At 44.3% G+C, this 20,196-nt stretch overlaps 1 protein-coding gene across 1 annotated transcript in view; it reads right to left on the minus strand.

Moving 5' to 3' along the window:
• Positions 1–20,196, minus strand: part of RPS6KA5 (ribosomal protein S6 kinase A5) — a 128,009-nt gene that overhangs the window by 47,678 nt on the left and 60,135 nt on the right. Inside the window, exons 4-5 of the mRNA XM_045823281.1 lie at positions 8,253–8,368; positions 5,546–5,653 (exon numbers count right to left, since the gene is read on the minus strand). Of these exons, the coding sequence (XP_045679237.1) occupies positions 5,546–5,653; positions 8,253–8,368 (224 nt within the window). The remainder of the gene's footprint in view (positions 1–5,545; positions 5,654–8,252; positions 8,369–20,196) is intronic.

Below are 20,196 nucleotides of genomic sequence, written 5' to 3' on the forward strand. Positions count from 1 at the left end.
GGTTGGGTGTCGTCCCACGAGCTGACAGATCGCTGGCTGGTTTTATTCCTGGAGAGGGCACATGCCTGGGTTGCAGGTTCGGTCCCCTAGGGTGCATACCAAAAGCAACCAATCAATGTCTCTCTCTCACACTGACATTTCTCACCCTCCTTCTTTCTCCCCTCCCTTCCCTGTAAAATCAAAAATAAAATAAAATATTTAAAATTGTCAAACTCATTGAAACAGAAAGTAGAACGGTAGTTGCCAGAGGCTAGTAGGTGGAAAAAATGGAAAAAATGGTGAGTTGTTGTTCACTGGGTATAGAGTTGAGTTTTGGAAGAGGGAAAATTCTAGAGAACTATTGCACAGGAATGTGAATATAATTAACACTGCTGAACTGTACATTTAAACATGGTTAAGATGGTCATTTTTATTTTATACCTATTTTACCACAAAGCCTTTGGCAAATGATCGATAGGACTTATTTACAGAGACCTAAGAGGTTCTCGGTAACACATGTAAATGAAAAGAATTGTGAATATATGGTCAGTAAGAATCAGGATTGGAGACAGAGGTACTGCAAACGCTGCCTTAGAGAAGTATCTGATTCCTAATGCAAACGTGCTTTTTACGGATCCTGAGGCTCCCCTCGGCATCTTGAGAAACGTGTGTTGTAACAGCAGAATCTTGCTCACATTAACTAGGCATTTATCAGAGGAAACTGTAATTTACAACTTTCCTACAAATAAGAACATTAAGGGAGAATAATTTAAGATTCTCATTCGTATATTTTAATTCTGCTCATAGTAATCTGAACAGTGCCTCCTACCAGCAGAAACTGGTGTTTATATAGAGCTCTACACTTTCATAAGCATTAGCTTCTTGTGTCCATGTGACAATCTTCTAAACTAGATGTGACAGGTACTATTTTACTGATGGAGAAGAAACTAAGACTGAGAGAGGTCAATGACCAAGTGACTTGTCCAATGTCACACAGCCAGAAAGTGTAGAACCAAAAAGATCTCTTAACTTTATTATGTATTCTTTGCACTCACTAAAAGCCTCTTTCATGTTAAAAAATTAGTGAATTACATTATCTAAGCTGAGCACAGGCTGCATTTTTCCATTTTCTGGAAAAAAAAATAGTCACAAACCCATAGACCTTTTCTTTTTAAGCACATCTACCACGGCGGTGAGTTATAATTAACTTAGCTACCTGTGTTTTAAATGTCAAGGATGCTATTTTTCTTCTGGTCTTATTTATCTATGTGCAGGCTCATTTTAATAATGCTGGGAAAATTTTCAAGTGCTCAGTGTTAAATTATGAAAACAGAGACCATATGGAAGCACATGGTAACTAATAACACATAAATGTATCATTTTGACATTATCTCTTTACATATAGGTACGAGCAGATGCCCTTCATGTTTTTAAAGTCTTCAGTTGGACTCATACACCCAATACCCAGCAGATTCTCTGACCCACAGTGAGAATGCAACAAATGTTTGCTCAACTGCACTCTCCAAAAACCCCATGAGGGGCACAGACTAGCCCGCGGGAGTTAGAAATATCTCCTTTCATTCTCAGAATCTCAAGGGGTTTTCCAAATTCTGTGGTTGAGAAAAGAACACATCTGTAAAAGTATCAAATCTGTAGTGTTCCTTGTCATAGAAAAGACTTTTAAGGCTTCTAAAATAAATCAATTTTGTTCTATATACAATCTAGTTTAGTGAAATGTAATCTAAAATAATTCATAAATAAGTAACTCAAAATTAAATATTAGAAAGAACTCATAAATAAATAAAGCATATGAAATGATTATATGACTATTTGATGAATACCTCTAGAATACAGGCCCATTAGGGCAAGGAATTTGCTATGTTCACCACGGTATTTCTAGGGTCTAGTACAATTCTTGGTACATAGAAGGTACTCAGTAAATATTTCTTGAATTATTAAATTAAGAAATATACAGAGATGAGTATTACACCTTGAGCAGGAACTTCAAGCATAAAAATAACTGCCTGAAAATTAAATAAAAATATATTTCCCCAAGCAATGAGGACAGAATCTGTAGTACATAAAACTGAGGTGCACTGAAAGAAGGAGGGGGAGACCAGTTCAGTTTTCAGATGTTGAACTTGAGGAGCCTGTGGGAAAGTCAGGTGGAAATACGCGACGGGCATGCGTGGGTCTGGATCCCAGAAGACAAGTCAGCGGTGGCCCTGCGTTCGGGGATTACCCGCACACAGGGACAGAACGCACGTAAAACGAGAGGGGCACTAGCACTGGCCTGTGGGCAGCGCAGGAATGAACGGCCAGGCAGAAGAGGAAAAGCCCATGAAAACAGAGAGAGAAAGAAGGAATGTCCAGGGAGTGTGGTGTGATGGGAGCCCAGGCGAGAGGCAACTTCCAGCCCAACCCTACCCGCTGGCCAAGTAAGAGGAGGACCGAAAAGCACCAAAATGGAAGTAAACTGTGGCCTCGGCGAGTACTGCTTTGGTCAGTTGGCAGGAGTACAAGCCAGCCGGAGCCGGCACGGAAGTGAGAGACACGTGGGCCAGTAAGGAGAGAGGGTAAGCCAACAGCGACAGAAGAGAATAACGGGGCATTAGCGGGGAGGGAATACAGGGCTCTGAGATTGTTCTTGTTTTTATCTATCTGGTCACGGGTCGGTCCATCCATCCAATGTGTCTCTCCATTACAACACTTTTAAGACAGGAGAGACCAGGCGTGCTGAAATGGTGACAGAAAGGGTCCGAGAGGAAGAGGTTGAAAAGGAGAGGTCAGTTAGAGAAAGAGGTACAGATGTATAATCTCTCCGCAAACTGGAAGCCAAGGAAGAGACTCCTTCAAGTGCAGTTTAAACTGAAAACCGAGGAGGTACGGTAGGAATGGATAAACAAGAAAACTCATTCCAAGGGAGACGATGTTTCAATGTGCGTTGGGCTGAGAAGTGAAAGCAAAAAGAAATGAGAGCTAATCACAACACCAATTGTTCGGCGGGAATATTTTCAAGGTAGAAAGGGTCTAGGCATGAAAACTGGCTGAGCGGGAAATGGGTGGGATCGGGGGCAAAGGACCATTCGACAAAGTTTTCGGGGCCTCAGAAAACCTTCCTGAGCGCTGGGAGCTCTGCCCGAATCCTCGCGTGACAGTGTGTTCTCCAGGACTAAGAGCTGGTTGGTCGTCTTGCAGGGAAAAGACAGATGAACTGCAAAGCTTACTAACACGGGACAACTTACACCTGTATTACTAAATGCAGTCGGACTGTATTCGGTGAATAGTTAGGGAATCTGTAAATTGCTTCTCCACTTCAGATCAAACCCCTGCATTTCATTTTTGCGCCTAAAGAACTAAGTGCTCAAAAACTACGGCGTCTGGTGAGCACGCCCTTCCTTCCCCTGAGGAGCAGCTGTTGGCCAGACTGGCAGAAAACCCCGTCTCTCCTGCAAGGAGCAGCCGGGCTGATGGAGTCACACAGCGCGTCTGACTAATCAGTATGGAAACCCGACAACTCCAATCCATGTTTGATTTTTTGTTTCCTTACTTTTGCTTCGGTTTCTAACATTCTGCTGCTCGCCAACATCGGCCAAGTGATCACACAAACACGCCCATGAGCATGGCGTTTACCGAGTGATTCTCTTCACTGCTGTATTACCAGAACCCACCCTAACTCTGGCTCGGAGAAGGCCCGCACCCAGTACCGATGGAGTGAACGGGCAAATGTGTGAGTGGCTCCGTGGAGAGAGGAAGTGAGCACCACAACTTTCTATGCAGGGGTCCTGTGCATGCCAGGGACCCTTCGCAGTCTGCAGACCCCTTCTCAGAACAGTGTTTTTAAAAATATAGTATGACTGAAGAAACTAAGTCTATTAAAGTACAGAGGGAACAAATTATATTAAAATCAAAATATAAAAAGCAACTGTGACATCATCACAAGCCGTAGGTGGGCTTATCTTATACATCCTTGGGACCTGTTCTTTGTGCATCCTTCCATTCACACCTCCTGTGCCCCACGCCACCTGCCCCTCTACTTTGAGGGGTACGTGAGGCTCCCGATGCCTGAGCCTCTGTGGGGCTCAGAGGTGCAAAGTACCCTGCTTTGGGGCTTCTCACACTACTGGTTTAGGGCTCAGCTGTGATCAAGGAGGCTCACTGAAGCTGAACACCAAGGCGGGAGAACAGGAATGGGCAAAAAAGAAACTCATTCCAAGAAAGATGATATTTCAGTATAAGTGAGTGTCGGTTACAGTGAGTATTTCTGCCATCTATGTCCCAAATCTGGTTGGCATTTCCTTCTCTCCCTTTCGAGAGCATGCCTATCCTACTCTTTGACTGTCAGTTACTTGCAGTGGGGTTTGGTGACGAAGCAACTGCTAACATTTAATCAGTCGCATTTTACTGAAGTTGCTACTAACTTTCGCAAAGGAGAAAAAGTATTAAAAATCAAACTTCAAAGTAAATTTCTCAAAAACTCATCTAATCGATTTTATAACTATGATTTTCTGTCAAAGATAATATATTATTACACCCACAGCTTCATGAAAGCAGGCACTTTCTATTTTATTCATCATCATATCACCTAGTACCTAGCATGACAAGTGGTCAACCAATATTCATCAAATAAGTAAATTGAATGAATACAGATAAGATTAAAAAATTGAGATATTTAGTTTTTATAGTTTCAGTACTAATTCACCTAGGGCTGCTTTGGCATATTACAAGAAGAGCTAGTAATCAGAAACAGGGACACCTAATTTGGAACCCAAGAACAATATGTTTCATACAAAGTGCTCTACTTCAAAAATTTTACTGTGGTTTTGTATTCTGTATCGATCATTTCTCAGAAATGAATTGGCATTCACATTTACTTAGTTATGTTGAATAACTGGTAAGTGTACAAGTATAATTTTATTACAACTGCTACATAATAGTACTAATTACAACTAATAGCTGTACAATTTTAAATGTCATTAAATGCTTCTGTAATATTAAACTAGTTCAATCAATATTAAAATGCAGAGCCCTCCATATTGAAAATCTGCACATTAGCAGGTTTAGTTCACACAAGCAAAACAAAGCAGTAAGGTTATTCAAGAATTAAGTCTAGTAGAGTCTTACCGCTCTTGTCAAGTGCACTCACGGGACCATCAGAACATGACAGGTCCTACTTTGTAACCAGAATGTAAGCCGCATATGCTTGGATTTCTAATTTTCTGTTGGCTACCACCTGAGCCATAATTCTAAAGCCCCCCCATGGGTTATTTAAATTCTCAGTTATATTTCACAGGGAAAGTTAAATGCGTAGTTTTGTTTTGCTTTAACCTGGGGAACACTGGTATGTTCATCAGAGGTTTACCGCAGTCCTAACAGAGTGGCTCCATGGTCATTTCAAACTACAAGTCTCTCCAGTCACTCACGCCAAATGTTCCTCTGGGTGAATCTGCACAAAAACCCATAATCCATACGGCATTACCCCATTAAATGCTTATTCTATAGCTAATTTTTCATCATTGTTTATACTCTGTTATTACTAGCTTTAAATTAAAATTGTAATACTCACTTCATCAGCCACAAACTCCTTACTCAGACCAAAATCTGTCAGCACCACGTGGCCATCAGAATCAAGCAGAATATTCTCAAGTTTAATGTCACGGTATATAATTCCCAACTGTAAAAACAAATAAATAGGCATTGAAAAATAACAATTTCCATAAATCTTTCATATCTACCTTAAAAACAAACCCAAAAGAGGCAGTCTCCTGCTCAGCACGTTATCGTGGGTCCTAGTCACTTAACAGGGAAAATGCTGACTCCTCCGTCTCCGGGCACATCTGCTGGGGTTCCCGCACCCCTCCAACCAGGTCTTCCTTCCCCTTGCGAGGAGGGTCCCACTCCTGTTGGGCCTGCTTCTCTGGGGTCTCCCCGATGCCTGCTAGTTCTCCTGCCTCTGTCCTCCTTCACAGACTCCATCCTCACCCCAGACGACCTTCAGGGGCCCTTGGCCAGTTCCTGTCCACCATCTCCCAAATGGCTTCAGCGTGGTTTCCAGACTAACCGGGTCCCACAGCATTCAGGTCTCTGTTTTTATTCCCACAGCAGTTCTAAACAAACCCCTGTTTTTGTCTCTTCCTGGGAGACCTGGTGTTAATAAAACTGGCCTTGTGTGACCCTTCTTTGCATTTCTCTTTCCAGGGCACTAGGATGAAGGGGAACTTCGCTGAGATCTGACTCGCTACGTTACTTCCACTCCCTGTCGGTTACACCTGCACCCAGGAGTTACCACGTTCCCTACTTCTGTTTCTGACGACCCTGTTTCAATAAGAATGAATGTGCGTGGATTTTCCTTTAATAACCAGAACTGAAGCTTTCACACAAATGAAAAACTGAATTTACCAAGCTTTCCTGTCAGAGCTTTGTATTTTGTTAGTCTTTACTCTGGGATTTATGGGGATTCCCACCACCACTTTGTGCCATAAAAGACTACTTCCCACACCTCTAACCATAGAATGCAAAGACCGTTTCAGCCTGTTCCTGGACCCCACTTGGTTCCTGTATAAAAGGACACCCTAACTACCTTCCATCCCACGACACAGTCATAAGCGTGAAACTTGTCACCACACCGACAGTTCTATGGAAAGGAGCACCGGTGTCCGTTCCCATCACCTGGGTTCGGCTCCCTCTCCCCAGGCTCCGCGCTCTCTCTCCCTCCAGGGCACTGCAGTCCCGCCCCCATGACCTTTTCTCTTTCCCTCCTGCTCCTCAAATCTCTCACTCACTCCCCTTAAGGTTCCGATTCTGAACCCCTCTACCTCCACCTGCCGGTCTCGTTCCTGTTCGGGGCTGGAGCTGCCCTTCTCTTCACCCCCCCGTGTCTCTTCCTGTATCTTCTCATCATTGTTCGTCTTCCACCCACTGTCTCCCTGTTGCCATTCTAACTTCCTGGCTCCTTCCTGCCTTTCCCCCTCTTTTCTCTCCATCCTTTTCTGTGCTCCCCAATCAGCACTTTAATCTGTTTATCGGTAATCCAGTGCAGGACCTGAACACTCGAGGAAGAAGAGTCATGGCTTTACCATGCGCCTGCATCGCCCCAACTTAGTGACTCAAGCCAGGGAGGTCTCCTTAGGGTCTCACGGCTTTGGTGGAACTGACTCTGGTGCTTTCTGTTTCTGAGGCACAAGCCTTGTCTACATAATGACTATCTGCTTCTACAATAATGCTTCCTTATTAAGTAAAAAAAAAGAGTTGTTTTAGTCAAAGTTTATTGGATCAAGATTAAGAGCACCTGAAGCAGTATTTTTTGAAGTTTGAACTGATTTTCACGGAGTTCAAACAGCCTCACAGACACGAACTTCATAGAAAGTTCTTAGTAGCTGAGTTCATGCTCCATGGAGGCAACGGAGGAGGGGGAGGGCGTGAGAGAGGGCCTCAGGGACCAAACAAACGGGCCGGAGTGGGAGCGGGAGACAGCTGGGCGGCACAGGTGGGGGCTTCCTTCAAACAGCTCACATCCTCCCACCTGCTCAGAAAACACACCTGTGAAGACGTGACGCAGTCTGCGCCAGTCAGTCACAATTAAGGAAACACACATTATATCTTCTGGTTCCATCTTAAAGGTTATTTTAAGAATGAGAGATTCATGGTAATAACTATGTTTGGTGCCAGCTAGGTGCTGGAAACACCAGGGCAAACACTTTGTAAAGTATACAGCTGTCTAATCACTATGCTCTGCAGTAGTGAAACTAATACAAAATAATATTGAAGAATGACAAATTTTCTTCTAATGACACTCTGTAATAAGCATTAGGGTTTTTTTTATGAAATATAAATTAAAAATTGCTCGGGTTCTACATTTTAAATCTGCATCACAGGAGCTCATACAGAAAAGTCGATTTTTAAAAGTGAGAACTAGCCCTGGCTGGTGTAGCTCAGTGGATTGAGCGCAGGCTGCGAACCAAAGTATCGCAGGTTCGATTCCCAGTCAGGGCACGTGCCTGGGTTGCAGGTCACAGCCCCCAGCAACCGCACATTGATGTCTGTCTGTCTCTCTCTCTCTCCCCTCCCTTCCCTCTCTATAAATAAATAAAGTCTTTTTTTTTTTTTAAAGAAAGAGAACTGCGAAGTTGAGAAACTTGACTAGTGGTCTACACGTGTGCTTTCACAGTCTCTGCAAAGACAGGGACATGTAGAGACATTCGCTCTCTCAGCGAAGCGTGACTTCCGTCGGCAGCTGCTTCAGAACAAGACAGCGCGGAGGTGCAGCGTCTTACCTTGTGGAGGTGCTCCAGGGCGAGCACGATCTCTCCCGCGTAGACCTGTACCTCGGGCTCCGTGAAACGCTCTCTTTGAGAAAGATGGGTAAAAAGTTCTCCACCATTTATATAATCTAAAAATGAAATACATTTTTCTTTCTTTGACTTGTGCTCAAAAACTACAGGAAGATTTTCCTTTTCATCACTTTGGATTAACCATAAGGCATTGATTTTAATATATGTTTTTTTGGCACAATTCTTAGCATACAGTTTCATATGGACTATATTACTAAATTCATATAGTAATAACTACCCTAACTGCAATCAAGTGAATTTGCATAGAGTATTGCCACTAGAACTATTACATGAATTCTGCATATATTTAAATACAGTTTCCAAAACACAGCATATCCCAACCCTCTGCCATTGCCACCCGATATTTAACTTGCTGCTGAGACATCTGCCACTCAGTGACTGAAATAAAAGATGAACAGAATGGAGCAACACACAAAGGAAAATCCCATCTTTCCTTTTTAACAGTCACTGTTTCCAAGCAGATGCCCTGTTTTCCAGAATTTTCTATGTGCCCCTCTAAAAATGTATGAGAGGTAGCAGGTTGCCATCCTATGGCTCCTCGGAGCCCAACAGAAGCAGCAGCACACACAGCGCGGCCAGATCAGAACGCCTGACCCTAAAGGGCTTCCGTCCCCCGGCCAGCCGGCCCTAAGATCTCAAGAGGAAGGAGGAGATAAGAGACAAAAGGCTACAGTGAGAAATAAAGAAAGAAAACTGATAATAAAAAACACAACACCATTATGTTCATAACTGGCTCTAGGAAGACATTTATTGGTAAACCAATAATAATTTCATCAGAAACTAACCACTGCCACCTTAACACGCGACAATGTATACCTAGAAAATAGTCACGGATACAGTTTAAAGCTTTTCTCCTAAAAAAAAATTGAAAAGCATGTATCACAAGTATATCCATCTGTTGCATTTACAATTTGATAAAAGAACCAAGCAAAATCTTCACGAGCTCACACATTTTTATCATTTTAACTTTAAAGTCCCCATTTAACTTTAAATTCTAAAAAGCAGATACAGCAGCAATGGCTCGTCGTCTTGCAGTGTACCTCACAAAGCACTGCCCGTCTAGGGCTTCTGCATTTTGCCAAGGGGTTTCAACTGCACCTTACCACAAAGCTAATTATTAAAAAGCTATAATAGAAAATAACACTCCTGCAAACTAACAAGGAGTTTTTTTCTTCCTTTAAGTATTCACTGAAATCTAATATGATATTTATGCATAAATACTAGTATTTATTTTGGATTCTGGGAATATGGTTCCCACTCCTAAAGACAAGAGTTTTCTAGAATTTTTAATGCACCTTTTGCTGTGTTTATTTGCTCAGCCCCCGTACTTGGGAGGAAGTGAACTCCGACCTCTGTCTCCCCTGAGGCAGGAGCTGGTGAGATCTTTCTTCGGCTCCTCCAGCTGGCTACCTAGGCCCTCAGTCCGCGCGTTCCCTGTCCAGGCGTCCACAGATTTCGGAACGACCTCACCTGTGGGTCCCCTCTTTCTAGAGCCCCCTCCCCCCAGATTTGCAGCCACTGCTAGCAACTTGAACTTGACTCCTCGGCCTCCTAAGACTATCATTTCTGGACTATATTTTGACCTGCTATTTTGCATTTTGTCACAAAGAAGTATTTTCAGTAGTTAAGAACACAGTCCTTGACATCAGAACGTGCACAAATTCTGGGTATACTACCTATCAGTTGTGTGACTTGGAGCAAGTTGCTGCATCTCATTAAATCTAAAACCGTATTTACAAAAAAATGTATATTCTCCTAGGGTTTGTTCATTTCATTCAACAGATATTTGAGTCCTTATTATGTACCAGTCACTCTTCTAGGTCCTATACACACAGCACTGAACGGAACAGACAAGAATCTCCATCCTAGTATAAGCTGCATTCCAGTGGGGAGAGATGAACTCTTGGGCATAAATGAACTATTATTAATATGTGGGAAGATGATGATTACTACCCCCCCCCCCAAAACAAAAAACAAAAAACTCCAGGACAGAGTAAAGGCAGATAACAAGTGCTAGGGTAGAAGTGAGGACGGCATTTAATAAGGATGGTCAGTTAATGCCCCACCAAGGTGACTTTTGAGCAAAGACTTAGGAACGTAAAGACGTAAGCTAAGTAAGCTATTTGAGGGAAGACTTCCTGGCAGAAGTAAACGCAAGTGCAAAGACCCTGAGGCAGAGAGGGCCTGGCGGACATGAGACTTGAGACTCAGGAAGGAGGCTGGCCTGGCCGGAACAGTGATGAGGGAAAAGGAGGGGGGGAGCCCAGGCCACGGAAGCGAGCGGGTAAGGGCACTGGGGCAGCCCGGGCGGGTCCTTGCGGCCTCCGCGGTGGCCGCTCTGCGTGTCCTGACCACACACCATACTGTGGTCCAAGTGAACAGGCCCCTGCAGCTGGCCAGCACAGAGCTTCCGCTGTTGTAAGGGTTCCATCTTCTCCTCTGAATGACATGGGGAACCTCGGGAGGACTCTGAGTCGAACAGCAGGACAAGACTTGCATTTTAACAGGACCAGTGACTCTGACCGCCGCGTTGAGAACAGTGAGGGTGGAAGTCGGAGCTCCAGTGCGATGCACAAGGTGAGAGATGACGGTGGCTAGGGGGACAGGGACAGCAGGGCGGTGACAGGGTCCAGTGTGCCTGTGCTCCTCCTGAAGAGATGGGAGTGGGCTGCCTGCGGTGGGGAAGGCTGCAGAGGGGCGGGTTTGGAAGGGACAATCCAGCGTTCACTTGTGGCTACGAGGAACACGTCGTGTCTGACAAGCAGTGAAAGCTCAGTAAGTGGCAGTTACTATCATTATCTTGGATTATATATTCTGAGACTGTTAAGAGGTTCAGAGAGCCCCGCCAGAACCTTTTCAAAGGAAGAGGAAGATAGATTTTTTAATGGCCAGTTTTACAGCATTTAAAAGGCTTCATGAGCCATCCTGAAAGTGCTCCATGTAAATTCTTTGAAATTACTGCACTTTTTTCAAGTTTGTATAAGCAAATGTGCCTTCTTCTGAGACAAGAGGGTCCAAAGCTTTTATCAGATTCCCCAAGGAGCTGTAAGCCAAAATCGTTTAAGGAACACCACCCTAAACATGGCATTATACATCTGAATGGAAAAGTTCCTCTCGAATTCACTTACAAACGAACAGCTGAGTGCTGACTGCCCGCACGGGGGAAACATCTGAGAGCAGGTTCCTACCACAGCGCGCCAGCACCACGAACTTGACCTTGACCGGCACAGCACACACCCCCAGCACCGCTTCTCCTGGGCACTCAGCTCACTGCTCCCACACGCCGCCCTGGCTGGGCACAACTGTCCTGGAGCTTATTTGTGTTTCAGATTGGGCTGGTGGCATCCGGGAGCTTAAGAAGTGAAACGGAGCAAGGGGGTCTCATTCTCAGCAAGACCTGTGAACGCGGAGGGTGGGCTGGAATTGCCTTCTGGTGTCTACGCCTCTGTACTTGTCTAAACGTCCAGCGGCTGCGAGGGGAGGCTGGGGCTTGTCCTAGAAACTAGAAACGACTTAGCCAGGCAGTGGAGCAGCAACTAAAACAACAAAACTTAGAAAGGGCTATAGGGATATTATTGCATTTGAGCTGAATTATAAAACTTTAGTTCCCTTGAGAGAGAGAGATCACAGGAATCAGGGATGAACTCGGCTCTGGGAGAGAGTGGGCGGCAGCATCCGCATGGCGAGGGGCATCCTGAAAACCCAGGTGCTTACAGACCCCCGAGAGCAAGACTCTTCTCAGCTTTGTGACTCAAGATTTCTCCCCTCTCCTTCTGCAATAGGGCATAAGCTACATTTTTTCCATATGGAAGACTTATTGAAAAGTATACCTTGAATGAAACACCTGAGTGGAAAATAATAATAGAATTATTTAAGGTCCACTCTGCCCAGAGGGTTCATCGTCCATGCCAACTTTTCTACCCTGAATAACTTCCCTATCAAAAGTATGATTCATTAGGTTTCTAGAAATTACCCTTCTCGAGTCTTTGCCAATTCCTTCCATAAGCAACTGCAATGTGTGAAGTTTTTTTGTTCTGGTTTTTAAAGCCAATGCTGACTGCTTTTATTCTCTTTAGGATAGGAAAGTTGTCAGAAACAGCACGAGAATGTCCAGTTTTTATTGCTATTCCTGAGGCCTTCTGCCTCTGTGAACATCACAGTGAGAACGAACACAGTGCACTCCTGGCCACTGCTGCTTGCACGGAAGCGGCACCTTAATCCCAGGCTGGTCCCCAAAGTGGAAAGGGCGCCTGCCAGATAAAAATTCGGTGATGTGAAACAGGGTCTGGGCCGTCCTCCTTAAACACAGCTAGCTCACTGCTTCTGAGACTAGACAAAGAAGTGCTAACATCTAGAGATACGGGGCACTTCCGATGTGCCTGTTCCGGTTAGACGTAGTTATGAATTGGACCCTCACACACGATGCTCTGCGGCGGGCACTATTATAATAGTACTGCCCCCAGAGGGAGGAGGACAATCTCTAGAGAACAGCGGAACTCAGAGAGGTTGAATAAATTACCCGGAGTCGCACAGCTGGTAAGTGGGGTGACGGGGTGTGAATGGGGGCAGCCCGACTACAAAGATGGTGATTTTCCCTGACACGCTAGGATGGCCCTCCCCCGAACACACACACACACACACACACACACACACCCCCCTGTAGGAGTTACTGTCACTAGGAGCAGCCTCGTTAGGTAGGGGGTCTTGCTAATCACTGTCAGAAAAACTGTCTTAAGATCCACTGTTCTCTCTCTCAAATGTTTAAATGGCTTAGAGCCAATAATTCTATTTATATTGGCCCACTGAATTTCGCCATCTTTCACACTTTTCACAATTAAGTTTCAGAGTTCTTGTCAGAATGTCACCACACTCAAAAGTAGACATTCAGGGCCAGGATGGGGGATAGCTTCCACTGAGGTTTTTGTTTTTTGAGTTTTTTTTGATGGCCACAATAAACAACGTTTCAATCTTTTTCTTGAGAATGTGCCAAGCTAAAATGATCACTGACATATTTATGGCACAGGATTTAAGAGCGAATTTATGCCTTAGAGGACTGCACCCAGGCTGTTCCCTCATTCAAGTCTCTGGCGGGGCCTGCAGGAATACCTACAAAGAGGCTCTCACCTTCACCTGCCTGCCTGCTCAAGCACAAGTGTCTGAACTTGACAACACAGAAGAGCTATATTCGGAATTCCTGCCCCAGATTAGAGCCTCAAATTGCCTGCAGTCCAACCTCATCAAGTGCTCAGGTGTGAGAAGTCACACGGGCAAAGGACAACACACGTAGTCTGCACACCCTTCTGGATGTGCTCGAGCGGCTTGAACAAAGGCGGAGCGGGAGAAAGCTACGAACTCGAACAACACCGTTTGGGGAAAATCACACTCTCATCCTGTTTCACAGGCTTACGTTCTAAGTAAGGGACAGCGGCACGAAACCTGGCATCACTCTAGGAGGACTGGTGAGAACTGTCCATTCATCTGGGCCCTGTGAAAGAAGTTTTTCCTAGGTCACGAGCCTTACTCTTGGGTTTTCAAACAATATTATCTTGAGACAATTTCAAACTCACAAAAAAATCTGCAAACACTGTGCAAGAAATCTCCACATTCCCATCATGAAAATTCCCCAGTTGTTCACATTTGCTTCTCTGGCTTCCGTGTTCTCTTTCACGCACGCGCACATTTCCCCGAGCCAGCCGGGGGTCCGCTGGGGACAGCACGAGCCTGTCCTCAAGCCCTTCAGTGTGCGTCTCCTCAGAAAAAGTCGCTCTTTCCTAGAACCAGAACACAACCTCCAATGTCAAAACCTGTAGCTACGATAAAAATACCGTTATCTAGAAAGCGTAATAGTAACGACAGTATCTCATTTCTACCCCCTACTCAGATTTTGTCATTGCCCCAATTCATGCTCCTCACAGCCACTCTGTCCCCAGCCCAGGACCTAGTCATGGTCGCCCTGGCTAGCAGAGCTCTTTAGTCTGGAGCCCTCGGTCTTTCTTGATCTTGACATCTTCGGAGGGGCGAGGCCAGTTATTTTGAGGACCAATCTCCGACTTGGGTTTTATCTAATGTTTTCTCCTGATTAGATGCAGGTTATGCGTTCTTGGAAGGAATAGCAATGACATTATGGTCTCTGCCTTAGAATATATCAGGAAGCATGTGATGTTAATTCCCCCAATATTGGTATTAATTTTGATCACGTCCTTGATGTGGAGTCATGAAGGTGGTGTCTGCCAGGCTTCTCCACTTTTTTAAAGTCACGTTTCCCTTTGTAATGAACTGGTAAATTACGGGGAGACGAAGTGAGACCATGTGAAAATGCCAGTTCCTCCTCAGACCAGCACCCACCCATTTTAGAATCCAGCGCTGACTTTCTAACCCCACCCACCATTCCCTCTCTGGGTTTGGTTGGCAGTCTCCCAGAAGAAGGGCTTTCTCGTCACTTCATTATTGTGCTTTCTTACTTCCGGTCACAAGTTGTTTCTGTTGCATCTTGTGCTTCTCTAGGCTTCACGTGAGTGCAGCCACCGCTGTGGATCACCGTCTGCCAGGGGTGCTACTAGACACTTTACACGTGTCAATTTTTTTTGACAGAGACCTTACCCCAGACAGGAGTGGGAGGGCCTTCAGAGCAGCTCTCACATCCTCAGTGGGTTGCAAAAGCCCTCCTGGAGGAGCTCCGTGGTTACAACAGGGCCGGGCGGTTCTAACAGCCCCTCCTCTTAACCGCCTCTTCCCCCTGAGAAGAACGTCTTCCTCCTTGCTCTCCCGTCTTGCACCTGGCTTGCCAGGGCTGCACACACCACCTTGCCATCCCTTCTTTGTCCCCAGTAAATCCTTCCTGCCGAGAGAATGCCTAATGGACTTTCTGTTTCCAGTCAACACAGGCATCATCCCACGCAGGCCAAACAGGTCCAGGCAGACGGGAAAGCAAAGGGTCAGGGAGAGTAAGTGACTTGTCTGTTAGGAAATGCTGAAACCCAGAGCTGGACTCAAGCTAGTGTTTAAGTGCGGAGCAGAGAAAGAAAAACGCATGCTCCCAGCGGAGTGAGAGGATTTGCTCAGGGGGCTGGAGCACAGGCCCCGGAGCACAGCAGTGGGGCTGGGTGGAAGGGGCTGAGGCCAGAGTCGGACTGCTTCAAAAGCCTGGCCCTGGAGTTTATTTAGGTTCTACCCTCTTCAAGCAAAGTGGGAGTCAATGGGAGACTTGAAGCAGCGCGGTGAGCCAACCAAGGCTATGCGTTACAGAAACTAATTAAATTATAATGTAGAATCGGAAAGGATCAACAGAGGTAAAAAACGGAACATCACAGCCATCTAATTTTCTGCTATTAAAAATAATGATGCTGTTCCTGATACACCAAAGAGGTCAACATACATGGGCTGAGCTGCGTGGACAAAGGAAGTCACGCAGCTCCTCCAAACACCAGCTCTGCAGTCCTGGTACGTCTCCTGACATCTCAGAAGTGCAGGACATTTGAAAAACAAAGATGACAATCTCCACCTCCTGTGCAAAGGCTAAAAGATAACGTATAGAAAATGCCAAGAGTAATGCCTGATAACAAAGAAGTACTACAAAAACTAAGTATCACAATAAAAAACACTTGCTACCCCCATCTCAAACTCCACTCTGACCCTGGACACAGGAGTCTAGGAGTTTCTGGGCCACAGGCAATCTTACTTTATATTGACATTCCCCTTCTTATAATAACTACAACAGTAATAAAAACAGCAAGAAAATAATGCCATAAGAAACACCTCTGTGTGTCCATTTTTCCACTTGGGGAGGTATAGACTAGGAGGACAAAGTCCTAAAACTGGACTGCTGAGCTGCAACATACTTACACATGAAATCTTGATAATCACTGCAAATTTTTTAAAAGATTTTATTTATCCATTTTCAGAGAAGGAAGGGAGGGAGAAAGAGAGAGACAGAGAAACATCAATGTGTGGTTGCTGGGGGCCGTGACCTGCAACCCAGGCAGGTGCCCTGACTGGGAATCGAACCTGCGACACTTTGGTTCACAGCCCAAGCTCAATCCACTGAGCTACCAAATTTTTAAATAAATATTTTCTTCTAACAAGCTACAGCCATTTATCTACACTATCAGCAGTGAATGTATTCTTTTTTAAAAAATGTTTTTACCTTGTTGTTATCATTACCTTTGATTTTTCTACTCTAATAGGCATTTCCAAGACAAGAAGTTTTGAAGGTACAAAAGAAAGAAGAGAGGAAGAAAACCTGAGTCTGCAGCAGTTGGACTTGATATATTTTCAGTGGAAGTAAAGACCTACTCTCTTCATAACCGAAGAACACTGCGGGACCATCAAGGGTCCACCTTCGTGACGACAATTACACATGAACAAGTAAGCAAATCTGGTATGTTCTCAGCAACTGTGAGGCACATCTCATCAATGGGAGTCCCCCCCCCCCAATTTATTAATGTATAATTACACTGAGATTTACTCACAGTCCATACAACCTAATTCATTACTATGATGCTTGTATAGACTACCGGTTTCTTGATTAAACTAAAAGAAACATTTTTGCTATATGAAAATAATTATATCTCAGTTCTTTGATGTTTTGCTAAATGATCTTCTTTAGACACAGAATGGCTCATATTCTATATCTATAAAATATGACTGGAAATAATTTCAACTTCCACATAAGATTGTTATGAGGCCTAAATGAGCTATTAAAGGGATAATCCTGGGCCAGATCTGTATTAAGAACTTACTACATGGTGACTATGAGCTACTGTTATTATTTGTAGACATCAACTTCAATTAGAGAACTGAAAAATATGGCCAAGTTTAACTGCAATGATTTAAAAATACAATTCAAATTTATGATACCCTGAATTAAGCTATCCTCTCAATGTAAGCATAACTGCAAGGTTTAGAAATGCTTGACATATATTTCTATAAAGTAATATTTGGGTCTAATTAGTTTTCGTTAGTATTCTGCTAAAGAAATTTTCTTACATAATTGGTATTTCAGAGCAATATTCAGGAGATATCGGGTTTTTATTCAAGCACAATTAACGCTTTGAAAGATTTCCATGTGACGGTAGCTAGAGCACCAGATGAAGCACTCGGACGCTGCGTCTGTCAGAAGCATAAAAATAACACAGATATCACACAGATAATGTGCAACTCCAAAACACACCCTCTCTCCAACTTTAAACCACTACCATCCTTTCTAAATCCAGCACATCCCACCTTTCCTTTCTTCGTCCTTTCCTGGCAAAACTCCTTTAGCGTGGTTTACATGTCTGATCCGACTCTCCCTCTGCCCCTCTGTGCACTCCCTGCTGCTGCTGTGACCAATGGCTGCAGCCCTGGCGGCTCAGAACAACGCGAGTGTAGCATTTTATGCTGGAGACACGCATGTGACACGCATGTCTCCAGGCTAAAAGCAGGACGCAGCGGGGCTGCACTTATTCTGGGAGCTCTAAGAGAAAGTCCACCTTCTGCCTTTCCCATCTCCGAGAGGCAGCCTGCACACCTCGGCTCACGGCCCCTCCCTCCACCTTCAAAGTCAGCGATGGCCGCTACATCACGTCTCACACTGCGTCACTCTGACCTCTTCCGCAGTCACATCTCCGTCCGACTCCCTTCTCCTGCCTTCCTCTTCTTCCACTTTTAAGGGCCACTGCGGTTACGCTGTGCTCACCCAGATAATCCAGGATCATCTCCCCATTTTAAGGTCAGCGGACTAGCAATTTTAGTTCCACCTGCAACCCTACTCCTCCCTTGTCATGTAACACAACGTATATATAGATTCTAAGAAATAGGACGTGGGCATCTTTGGTGTTCAGTTATTCTGCCTACCACAGTCTCTCTTTACTTCCTAACACACTAGAGTACAATTTCCACTTCCCTCGTACCACCAGAGTCTCAGCTTTAAAATAATCTCATGTTACCAAAGCCAATGGACACTCTCCAGTCTTCGTATTGCTTGACCTTTCAGCTGCACACTGCAACCAAGGGGAAGAATACTTCGAACAGAGCCAAGAGAGACGGGCACAAGAACCACCACTGCGCGTCCAGCTCAAACCAAGTTCCTCATAATGGTTATAATAAAACCCCTTCATTTGGGGGCAGTTTATCACGCAGAAAGGCTAAAAGGTTCATTGGTAACTTGTAGGCCATGTGTGTAACCAAGTGCCTTGCTCGAGATCACACACTTAATAGGTGACGAAGCTGGAACGGAAATCCAAGTCCATCTGACTCCAGAATCTAAAGGCTCTGCACGATGGGACCTCACTACCACGCTGCCCAGGGCGCTCTCTGCACCGTATTCACCTTGACCTTTTCACAGTCTTCTCATGCTCCACGCATTTTCCTGTCTTCACCATCACAGATGCTGGGGGGACCTCTGTGTCTGGACTGTCCTTCCCTGTCACCCCCTGTTGTTCCTTAAGTTATACTTTAATTGTCACTTCTCTGAGAAGGTCTTCCCTGATAACCCGGAATAGATTTAAGTCTTTTCATTACATGTTCCCATGAGCACCCTCTGCATCTTCTTCCAACTACTATCTCAAGGGTAATTGCTTAATTGTGTACTGATTTATTTAACCTCTGTCCCACTTTTGGATTATAAGGCCCCGAGGACAAGAATCTTGTCCAGGTTGTTTGCTATTATATCCAAGAACCTGACACTTAAAAACCAGGCAAATATTTGCTGCATGAATGAAGAGTTTTAGAACTGACTATATCTTGATGCACTTCACCTATTGTAGGTATCAGAGGGGCCGAGATCCCAAAGAGTCCTCCAGGAAATCTGTATGATGAATTTGAAGCCACACATCAACTCTCTGCTGAGCATCATTTATTCTTTCACTTTCAAGTCCTGCAAGGCTCCTGTACCTCTAAACTGGCTCAGTTAGGCCCCCGGTCTGTGACAAAAATGCTTCACCCAAAGGTCCGGGTGAAGTTTATTTCTACAGAAGTAACAAGTTAGAATGCTGAAGATTTCTACCAATGTCTAATAATTCTAGTAATGTGGCACAATATGTCCTTAAAAAGATAATTTAAAATTGCAATGTTGTAATACCAGATTCTTTATTGTTTCCTTTAAAAGAAGGAGGAGGAGGAGAAGAAAAAAGAAAAAAAAAGCCCTGTTCAGTGTAGCTAAGTTGGTTGGAGGGTTGTCCCATAGACTGAAAGATCGTAGGTTCGATTCCCAGTCAGGGCACATACCTAGGTTGTGGGTTTACTCTCCAGTTAGGGCACATGGGAGAAGGCAACCCTCGAATCAATGTCTCTCTCCCCCTTACCACTTTCTCTCTCTCTAAAAGCAATGAAAAATGTCCTCTATTGGAGATGAAAAACAAAAGAGATTACTTTTCTCTATTTTACTAGAATTATGTACCTTTAACTTAGGTCAAATTTTTTTCATGTTAGGGATACACGATACATTTATTTCACTCAATGACACTTACTTTACACAGATATTTAACAGCAAGTAGATTTTGTTTTGTTGTTATAGGGCTGCTTACCCTCAGTCACATTTCATTTTGGATTCAGAACAGCAAAGTGTGTGTGTGTATGTGCGTTTGTGTGTGTGTGTGTGTCTGTCTCTGTACTGAGTAGAGGACGATGGGTAGAAACTGGAAGACAGAGAATCAGGCTTTAACTAGTAAAAAATTTTTTTAGAGGTTGTGTGTCCTTTTATTAATTTTTTACCATTATTCATGTATAGTTGTCTCATTTTCCCACCACCACACTACCCCCAACCCTCAATCCTTCCCCTCTTTGGCTTTGTCCATGGCTCCTTTATACACGTTCCTTGACGGCCCTTTCCCTCCAGTCCCCTGTTAAAAATTGTTTAATAGTAAATTAATCTTGAGAATCTGAAGAT

Source organism: Phyllostomus hastatus, unplaced genomic scaffold (assembly GCF_019186645.2).
Source record: "Phyllostomus hastatus isolate PE091 unplaced genomic scaffold, TTU_PhHast_1.1 phas_scaffold_501, whole genome shotgun sequence".
Lineage (NCBI taxonomy): Eukaryota > Metazoa > Chordata > Mammalia > Chiroptera > Phyllostomidae > Phyllostomus > Phyllostomus hastatus.